The following is a 10,290-nucleotide window of genomic DNA, read 5'->3' as shown; positions in this document are numbered from 1 at the left end:
TTATATGCTTACCCTGCTTTCCATTTATCTTGCGCACCATGTGGGCATACCTAACTGTGCTTACTAATGTTGCAGCAGCCTGCTGCACCTCTGAGAGGATCTCCGGGCACCTCCTATGCCCCCCAGATGATAACTGCTGGTATAAACCCTGCACAGCAGAGGTCTCACATAAGCTCTGCTGGTCTGTAGAGTCTGGGAGAACAGGGCTGGTAAGGCTCTGGAGAGGTACCTATCATCAGTGTGCTTTTGGTGTGAAGAAGGCTAACAGCATACTGGGCTGTGTTAATACCAGCATTGCCAGCAGATTAAGGGAAGTGATTATTCCCCTCTATTTGGCACTGGTGAGGCCACATCTGGAGTACTGGGTCTAGTTTTGGGCCTCCTGCTACAGAAAGGATGTGGTCAAATTGGAGAGAGTCTAGTAGAAGGCAACAAAAATGGTTAGAGGGCTGGGGCACATGGTTTATGAGAAGAAGCTGAGGGAACTGGGCTTATTTAGTGGAGAGAAGAGAAGACGGGGAGGGGATTTAGTAACAGCCTTCAGGTCTGTTTACCAGTGCACCCCTTGGGGTAACCAGAAACAACGGCCACACACTGACAGAGAACATGGCCACAGGCTGAGGGAGGATAGGTTTAGGTTAGATTTTAGGAAGAACTACTTCACTGTAAGGGTGGCCAGAGCCTGGAATAGGCTTCCCAAAGAGGTGGTGCTCTCACCTTCCCTGGAGATCTTCAAGAGGAGACTGGACAGGCACCTGGCTGGGGTCTTATGACACCGCCCACCCTCAGTGTTCATTCCTGTGCATGGCGGGGGGTTGGACTCGATGATCTGTCTAGGTCCCTTCCTACTCATTGATTCTATGATTTCATGAACAGACTCAAACTGGACATCAGGAAGAACCGTGGGCAACTGGTGCCACCTTAGTCAGGGGGCACGTGCCCCCCCTGCAACAAGTCCCACCGACTGGGGTGGGGAAGGGTGGGTTCCCCACGAGTGATCCTGCGGACAGGGGGAGGGGAGGAAGTAGCTGTAGCGATCGGTCAGCACTTGCAGGGGGGCCACTGGTGCTCCTGGCTGCCTGCCCCCCCTGCCCATCCCCTAAGTGGCAAGCATGGGTAGTCAAGGGGTGTACTGGTGCTCTGAGGGGGTGCACATGCACCCCTGCTAACCTCTTGTGTGTCACCACTAGGAAGAACTTTTAAGAGGAGACTGGAGAAGCACTTGGCTGGGGTCATCTCACCCCAGTGCTCTTTCCTGCCCAGGGCTGGGGTCATACTCGATCTACAGAGGTCCCCTCTGACTCTAAATATCTATGAACTCCCTGAAGAGGGGTTAAAAGAGGATGGAGCAAAACTGTTCTCAGTGGTGGCAGGTGACAGAACAGGGAGCAAAGAAAAACTCAGGAGGAGGGTAGTAAAGCACTGGAACAGGCCACCATAGAAGTTTTGGAGTCTCCAGCCGTAGGGGTTTCTAAGACGGCTGGACAAAGCCTTGGCTGGGATGATGTAGTTGGGGCTGGTCCTGCTCTGAGCAAGGGTGGGTGCCCTCCTGAGGTCCCTTCCAGCTCTCATTCTTGGATCCTCTGCTCTACAGCCCTCCCCTCCTCAGTCGATAGGATCTGGCACTGATTTGACACAGAATACCTATACTCATTAAAGTATATACAAATATACTAATTTTTGAAAAAAAGAAAGACATTCTCCCCTTCCTCCACTCTCCCTATGGCCTGAATCAGCCTCCCGCTGCAGGTGGCGCACGGTCTCGCCGAGGCTCTGCATCTCACCCTATGTCTCTCCCACCCTCCCGGGAGCCGCGGGGGCCGCGGACCACACGCCCTGCGACGCAGCTCGGAGGCAAAGGCACTTGCAGGCCGGCCCCGCCCCGCCTGGGCCGCGCGGGGCGGGGTGGGGCCGGTCTCCGGTAGCAACCAGCAGTCAACACCGGGGCTCTGACCCGCGCGCGCGCCACAATGGGCGGGGAGCGGCGGCGCCGCAGCCAGGTGAGGGCCGGGGGCAGCGCCGCTAGGGGCGTCGGGCCTCGTCCTCCAGCCAGGCGTCCCCCGGGGTGGTTGGGGGGCTTGGACCCGTGTTCTCCTCCCCTACTGCATCCCCCGGGGCACTTGGCAGCTCTGAGCCTCTCTCAGGGCTGGGGGAGCAGGGAGCAGGCGCCTCCCTTGTGGTGAACAGCGCCCTGGGGCTGCCTGGAAATCAAGTCCTGGACCCACACCCTCTCAGACCCAGGGCCTTTGCTTTTGCTTGGTGCCAGGATGCGTGAGAACCTCCCTTTATGTGCATTGGCAACGCATACAGGGTGCATGTGCACCCCCTGAGATTGGCAGTTCACCCTCTGTAGGTGCCTGCCATGAAACCAGAAGTGCATTTTCAGTTTTGCCACTGGCTTGGCCACTGGGGGACTCCCCCGGTCAGCGATTGGCCACTAGGGACCTCCCTTGTTGACAATCTGCCGCCCTCCCAGACATAGTCGCCCACGTTTATGTGGCTTCTCATTTCTCACAACACTCTCTAGGGGTGCCCCCGAAGGCTGGGGGTGGGGCACAGCAACCACCTGCAGGAGGCAGGAGTGTGGCTGTGGTGGCAGTGAGCGGGGAGCTCCTGCAGGCAGCAGGGGTGGTGAGTGCTTACTGGTTGTCGATGACCACCGGCAGATGCCGTTGGCAGCGGCCAGTGGCAATTGGGGGCTGCCTGCAGATGCCATCAGCAGTGTCGGCGGGGGGGTGGCAGCAAGTGGCACATAAAGGGAGGTAACCACCCGTTGGTGCTGCCAGCAGCGTCAGTGGTGCTCGTCTTAGGAGGTGCACCGCCAATCTCAGGGGGTGCATATGCACCCCCCTACGCGTCACCAATGCCCTAGGGGTTGCTGGAGATGACTTGCCATGGCAGCAGTTCTCAACCAGGGTGCTATGAAATCCTAAGGGTACCACTTGGCATTAGCACCCTGAGATCTGGAAACACCTCGTGTATGATTCCCAGGGTAAACCCAAATAGGAATCCAACAGGCCAACAACATTTTGCTCCTCTGAGTTCTTTGCACCAGAAGAATTACTCTCATATTTTTCCGTGCTTGAAAATCAGTGGAAGCTAAGAGCTGGCATTTCCCAAGGGGTGGCTTGAGTCTAAAATTCCCCTCTAGGACAGACATTACACATAAACCGGTTTAAGTAATCAGAAACTGGTTTAAATCTGTAACAGAACAGATGTTCACTTCATATAAACCAGTCTGAAAATGGCTCAAACCAGTTTGAGATAAACATGGTTGAATGTAGCATCAGACTTTAATGATTTGGGTCAAACTGGTTTAAGCAATGTCTGAGCCAGACCCAGACCCACTGCCCCAACATCTGGGTACTTTACGATTTCTTTCCTTGTTCTCTTTCCTCTTCCCACTGAACTTCCTGTCTCCACAAAATCCATATTCCTGGCTCAGCCCTTTCATTCCTTATCTTTCCCCCGGGTTAAGGTTTGGTACTCAGATGGCCTCTGTGGAGTTCTACAGAAAATATTCAGGCTTTTCCAAGGAGTTTGTGCATTTGTAAGGGTCTTTTTCGAGTTCAAATTGCTGCATCTGTTAAATGCAGGACAAGGGAAGGTTTAAGAGACTTGTTGGCATCAGGCAGGAGGAAATGAGGAAATGAAAGAAATTCTTACATGAATTCTTATTCACCTTATTAAAAGAGTCTGGTTTGGTCTAAGTTTGAATTGAGGCTTAACACAATAGTCATCTTTTTCTGAACCAGTTTGCCTTTCCTTGGACTTTAATCTGGTACAGAATTTCGATTCACTTGTCTAACCTAATTGATTAAGTTTGAGTGCAGATTGATCCAGGTCTATCTTACACCAGGTTTCTCCATTTTTAGACCAATCTGTGTGCACTGAACTTCTGTGTGGTTATGGGTTTAGGTTGCTTTCCAATCATTTAGACCAGTTTATGTGTAATACCTGTATCTGGCCTTAGTGAATGTACTGTTTTGCACTGGAGTCATTACATGTTCTTCCCAAATGTTTCTTTTCATAAAATGCTCGCTCTTAACACATAGATACTGCTCAAATGGGATGAGCAGAAGTATTGTATAATGAAATTGAAGGAAAAGTTATAGTCACACCTCTGGACCTGTGTAAAGGGAGATGGCATCTGGCATCTATAACTCAGTGCAGAATGCTGTTTGAAATGCTGATCAGTTGTTAATACAAAGCTGCTGTAACAGCTAGCCTTTGTTTCTGTTTTCCTGCTTAGAAATCACACAAATCACCGCTCTCTAGGCATGTTTTATTTGGTTATTCTTCAGAAGCAGACAGTAAAACCCTGCTAATTTTATTATACTAAAATAAAATTATTATGAAGAATGTTTGATACATCAGGTTGTAGGAAGGGTTGCTTATGTTTTTTGCTTTGTTTTGTTACCAGGGCCCCTAAGAACTAAGGTTGCTTCTGTCTTTAGTATTGCATTTTTTTCCATGAGTAGAACAAAGACTAACACAGTTGGTATATTTTAGAATGTGTCTTTAAAATGCTCTTAGTCAGGTAAAAATAATGCTTTTGATTCTATAAAGAAGAAAAGGGGCTGATGTTATTTCTTTAGAACAGATTTACCTTTATTATTCATCTCATCTATGCAATAATGACAATGGTAAGGCTGCCTGATGACAATAGTTAGACAGCTGTCTAGTCAGCGACTAAATCTCTCTCTTGTTCATTCATCTTATGTATCAAAAAAGAAAAAGTAAACAAATTAAAAATCATGAAGCCTAAAGATTACACTGATATATGCAACCATGTGGTCCTGTTACTCTCACCTTTACCTCACCCTCCAGAATTTTTTTCTATTCCTGCTGTTTGTCTCTTTTCCACAAGTGGGATCTGGTACTGCAGTATGCACATGCATAATTGTATCTTGTTTGATGGTCTTATTGAAGATGATAAAATTATTCTTATGAATAAAGTTATGTGTGTATCATCAAGACTGGATTCTGTGTTGGAAGTTCTTTGGAGAATGGCCTGTCTTTTTATTTGTAATTGCCCAGAACAGTTGGGTTACAATCCTGATTGGGCCCAGTACTGTATTAAATAATGTCTGTCTGTTTTTAATTATTAAGGTTTTTAAGAAGACCTGAAAGAGGATCTGCAGATTAACAAGTCCAGAATGACTAGCAAGCCCTGCAAGAAGCTTGCCTGGAATGACTGTGAGTATCTTGAAAAGTAGTCATTTTATGTCTTCCTGGTTGATACACAGTACAAAACTTCTGAAGGGCATGTTATGATTCACTGACAATCTTCAAGTGCACTTTACTGCCATGTAGGTGAGATTTTGAAAGGTCTGAAGGATTGCTTTCTGGCAGACTGGGTATAGTCTTCCAACATTTGGGTCTCAAAATAAAGAACAGTTTGTAGTGATAAAGCTGGTATAAAAGAGATGAATATGTATGAAAGAAAGAGGAATAGTAAGGTAGTAAGTGTATGTATCTGAGAGAGTTGTCAGAGAATTATAAAAAAAAGCCTTGGTAAAAAACCTGGTAAAAAAAGGAATACAGGGGGTGAATCAACATTTTTTGCTAAGTGTCAACAAACACTCATGTTTTTTCCCCTCCATTCATTTGTAGTGGTTACTTCTGATGTAAAACATGGAGAACAAGAAAAAACAGATTCTCATATTGTGGCCAAGGGAAAATCTGCAGAAAAAGACATGAAACTTAAGAGAATTCAGTGGGACTTGGATGTACAACCTCTCATTTCATCTTCTAAGTGGCTTCAGCTTTATGGGCTTAAAAGAAACAAGCTGTCCGTTTCTCAGATTTTATCACAAATTGGATTTCAGCACAGGGAAGGTATAATGCAAATCAATGGTATAAGCTAAAACTTGACTTGGAATAACCCAGAGCACTTCGGCTGCTTTGCTTTGCTTTTTTTTTTTGTTAGCTTTTTCTTCCCTTTCTTTTCCTTTGGTGTATGTTGTGGAGCTTCTAAAACAGTCTCCTTTTCCATGATAATTTAGAGGGGTAAGGTAAGTCACATTCAGCTTTCTTTCTCTCCCACTTCAGAGTATTGGGGGAATACCTGTATCACATAGCTTTTCACTTACTTGAGCAGAGAGAAAAACTATTCTCTTTAATTTCCACCAGTACTTTCTTCATTCTTGCACCAATCCTGAGTGTTCTCTCCTGCCTGGCTGCAGTTGTCAGTATCTCAAGTTATATAAAATTGTAGAATCAGTACAGGAATTGTCTTTGGAAAATGACAGTGTCATTGGAAAAATAGATAGATCCCTCTGTAGCTCCAGGGTGAAATTCTTGCTACCAGCTGAACTGCACAGCCAGCCAAAATATTTTTGAATACCTGTCTTCACCAAAGATGCATTTTTTGGCAGATAATTATATCTAATTTTGAACTGAGGATGTTTTCCATTCGAAAATCCAGATCTACAATAGAAAACTGCTTGTTTTCAGTTATGTGACAGCTAGACTGGAGCCTTTGTTACAGCTTATTAAGTGTTTTCATAACAGTGCTTTACAGAGCATGGCAAAGCATTCTCTGCTATGAAGAGCTTATGGCCAAAGAAGTAGGAGTAGTATTATATTAATAATTGTTTAGACTGTGTAGTTTAAGAATTCAGATGGCTTGGATCCATGCTGAATTCAGAGGCTAACAGAGGAGATCCTGAAATCCTGTATGTTCCCCTGATAGGAGCTCTGCTGTTATTAACAGAGACTCCAGAGATTGTACAATGACTCCTCACTGGGGAGGGAACTAGAAGTGTCAGAGAGGGGCTAATGCTGCTTGGAGTATAGATTTACCAGTAAAAAGTACCAGCAGGAGGAAGTGCTGAAGATAATAGATGCTTGTGTTGCTTTTAAATATTTTCACTCCCAATATATTCTTAATATGGAGTTCTAGCTATGCAGAGGGATTTCTGCAGGGGAGCGTAGCATGATTTTTCTTCCTCAGTTTTTTTTCACATTTCTTCCTGTCCAAGTGTATAATGGGAAGGTATTTTTGAGGCAAAATTTTAGATTCCTTTGTAGTGAAAAACTTGCACTGCAATTAAGAGGCAAATGGAGAAACAGGAGTTAGATGGCTTAAATCTAAAACGGCTGAAGTCTCATTTACCTTGTAACTTGTTAACAAGTCAATACATTTTTTTAAATTCCCAGGTAGACATGGACAACATTGATTCTAAGAGGTGGGACTAATTGAAAAAACTAAGTATAAATAGAACCTTTCTAAATCTTGTTAACAATACTTATAAAAACATTACAGTATTTGTTTCATGAGAAGCAAAGCATCTAAGAAAAGGAATAGCGTTAATCTTCCTTTTGGTTGCACATGATTTAGAAAAACATTGCATAGTGAAAATAATCTGTAAACTATGTTCTTGACCATTTGTGATCTTGAATGTAGATTATGTGTCCGCCTTGGGGAAACTCGTGGCTTCACGGTATGCAGATGGTCTTTTTCCTCAGTACATGAGAGCCCAGGATGGCAGAGTATATAATGTAAGTGCAACTGACTGTGGTTCACTACAGTAATAACTGGTTTCCATTTAAAAGATAATATCAGTATAACAGACTAATGTGATTGAAGTGTCTCCTTCTGCTAAAAGGATGCAGACATGAAACTGATGCATTTTCCATGTGGAATCTTTATCTTTTGATTCTTTTATTTGTATTGTGCCAAATGATTAATGGTATGGAAACCAGGTTTCTTTTTCTTTTTTCCTGATGGATGCTGATACACTAGTCCTGATGAAGCTTTAGAATATAGCTAAAGAGAAGGTTGCAGTTTCTAAGTAACAGAATTTACACAGCTTTAAATGGAAATGAGGCTCAATTTAGTTTTACAGAATGCTAACCAGTAAAACAAATGGAGATGATGAAATGAGGATACATAATATGCTGTCATTCCCTTAGCATTTAGTGCCAGCAGGTCACAAAAGACTTGGTATAACCACAACTTGATGGAACTTTGCCCAGACGCACATTTCTAAAGAATGTCTTAGTAACAGCTGCCGACTGCTCCATTATTGAAAGATAGATTCTGGTTGAATAAATCTGTGCGGCAGCCCGAAGAAATAAAAAAGCTAATTCATAAGAGTAAAAACTTTATGAAACAAATTGCATATCATCTCCTGATGTCCATCATCATTTCCCAGTTACTAGGCAGTGGGTGTAAAAATTGGGTAAGAAACAATTCCGGGGAGTCTTCATAGATTTTATAGACATTAGGGCTGGAAGGGACCTCAGAAGATAATTATTTCATCCTCTTTCTTCCCACTACATTTTTAACACTTACAGAGGATCTCCTGATGCCTCCTTTGATTCCATGAGATGCCATTCTAGGTTTCATCAGGAGAGGCAGTTAAGGAAGTATGACTGCCATTAGCAAGGCCCTGGTGAAACCTCATTTGGCACACTGCACAGTTCCAGTCACCCATGGTTGACAAAGGTAAATGTGATCTGGAACTGGTGCAGAAAAGGACAATTAAGATGAGGGGAAGAGCGAGTCTGCCATTTCAGACGAGACCTAGAAGAGCTTAGCTTGTTTAGTGTACTGAGATGAAGGCTGAGGTGGGGGATGTGCCGCTAAAGATGGAGACTCCTGAAAAATGAACAAATAGGTATAAACTGCCCAGGAGTACATTTACAGTGGAAATATGAGGAGTGAGATTTTGCAACAGCCTTCCACTAGGGCTAGCGCAGGCACAAAACTGCTTTTAAAATGTGCTTGATCGATTTATGAACAGGATTATATGATGTTGTTACCTGAGGGGCCTTCCAGCATGACAATCCTACCTAGTGTTGTGGGAGATTACTTTATCTATTGACTATAGCCAAGTAAAGTAGGAATCAGAGGTAGAAGTTTGAAGAATGACAATGTAAATTAGAGTTCAAATCTTCTATTTTCAGAGGAATCTTATTTTAGAAACCTTTTAAATTCCCAAACGTTTGTATTCTCTGTTGGAGAACTGGTGGGATAAGTAAAGGGGTGACACATACATCACCTTACAAGTGTTGCAGGAAGTCTTTACCTAGAGCCTGAGGTGAGTGTTATAAGGGACACAGAATTCTTTAGTGGTTTCTGTATATAAAAACTGTTTTATTTTACAATTATTTCTCTCTCCAGTACTGGCTCTGGGTTTGCATTAGTTTACTGGTGGGTTTGGGATTTGTGGGAACATTGTTTTTATTTGCATTTATGTCTCAGATGTGTATCAGATATCCAACAATTAATATTTAGGTTCTTGTGGTGCTCAGTGGTGGGCATCCTAGATAGAAACAGTGGCTCATCAAGGAAACATTTTTAATTTCCATTCAGCTGATAGTTAAAGACAAGACTGAGACGCTTGTTCCCTTATCCCATGTCTACCTCCCTTCCAAGTGTTTTAGAAGCAAGTCAAAACTTTGTTTGAATCTAACAAGTTTCTTTGTGCCCTGATTCACCCATCCCTCTGTGCTGTAAACAGCAGTCAGTGAGGAGAAAAGATTAATTCCCTGAGCTTGCTTTCATCTGATCACAGAATAGCAATACAGACTAGTTGGCACTGTCCTATGGTTGTTTAAAAAGACTGTGGAGGGCAATTAAGAGAAAGAACAGTGGCTTTTCTTTTATATGCGAGTAACTTAGACACATTTATCAATTATTTACTCCCCTGAAATAGTGGAGGAAATATAGTTGTTTTCACTGCTATCTTGGCTGGAATATCTGGCAGTTATAAATGAACTATCACAGCTGTTCTGAACTTAGGGCTTCATTTGAGTTATTTGTTTTGATGTTCGTTTCCACTCTCTCTTTTACGTAAATAAAGCTGACCGCCAAAAAGGAGCTAATTCTTCATTTTGTGGGTTGTCTAACTGGAGCTATCGAGCTGTACAAGCAGAGAATGGAATGGTTAACCAGTGAAAGCCGGCAGATATTTGGAGTGATTCAGGAACAATGCATTATCATTGTTTTGGATTTTGGCGCCACGTCTGGGACTGAGTTTGATCGGTGCCGTGATGCACTTTCTTTGGTACTCTTGGAACAAGTGACCCAGCTTTCCAAATTTAACCTCATTCGGTAAGGGGAAGGTTGCTTATCTTTTACTGATTAAGTATAAGATAAAATCCACTAGCATATAAAGATGTATATTCTCATGATGTGTTTAATACAGGAGAAAGCATCTGTGTTCTGGTAGGTCCTAGTGCAGGGGTGGGCAAAATGTGGCCCAGCGGGGCCAGATTTGACCCACCAGGCAATTCTGTCTGGCTGGTGGGGCCCCTAAAAATTTAGAAAATTAATAT

The 10,290-nt window shown here is 43.7% G+C and overlaps 1 protein-coding gene across 1 annotated transcript in view; it reads left to right on the top strand.

Moving 5' to 3' along the window:
- The first annotated feature begins 1,834 nt into the window (after positions 1–1,834).
- The window catches only part of VWA3B (von Willebrand factor A domain containing 3B), a 134,405-nt gene continuing 125,949 nt past the window's right edge, over positions 1,835–10,290 (top strand). The window contains exons 1-5 of the mRNA XM_090064991.1: positions 1,835–2,000; positions 5,113–5,199; positions 5,617–5,841; positions 7,412–7,506; positions 9,816–10,066. Of these exons, the coding sequence (XP_089921117.1) occupies positions 5,160–5,199; positions 5,617–5,841; positions 7,412–7,506; positions 9,816–10,066 (611 nt within the window). The 5' untranslated portion in view covers positions 1,835–2,000; positions 5,113–5,159. The remainder of the gene's footprint in view (positions 2,001–5,112; positions 5,200–5,616; positions 5,842–7,411; positions 7,507–9,815; positions 10,067–10,290) is intronic.

Source organism: Crocodylus siamensis, chromosome 1 (assembly GCF_052110815.1).
Source record: "Crocodylus siamensis isolate JL-2025a chromosome 1, ASM5211081v1, whole genome shotgun sequence".
NCBI lineage: Eukaryota > Metazoa > Chordata > Crocodylia > Crocodylidae > Crocodylus > Crocodylus siamensis.
Note: the sequence above shows the minus strand (reverse complement) of the source record. Positions and strands in the feature narration are given on the sequence as shown.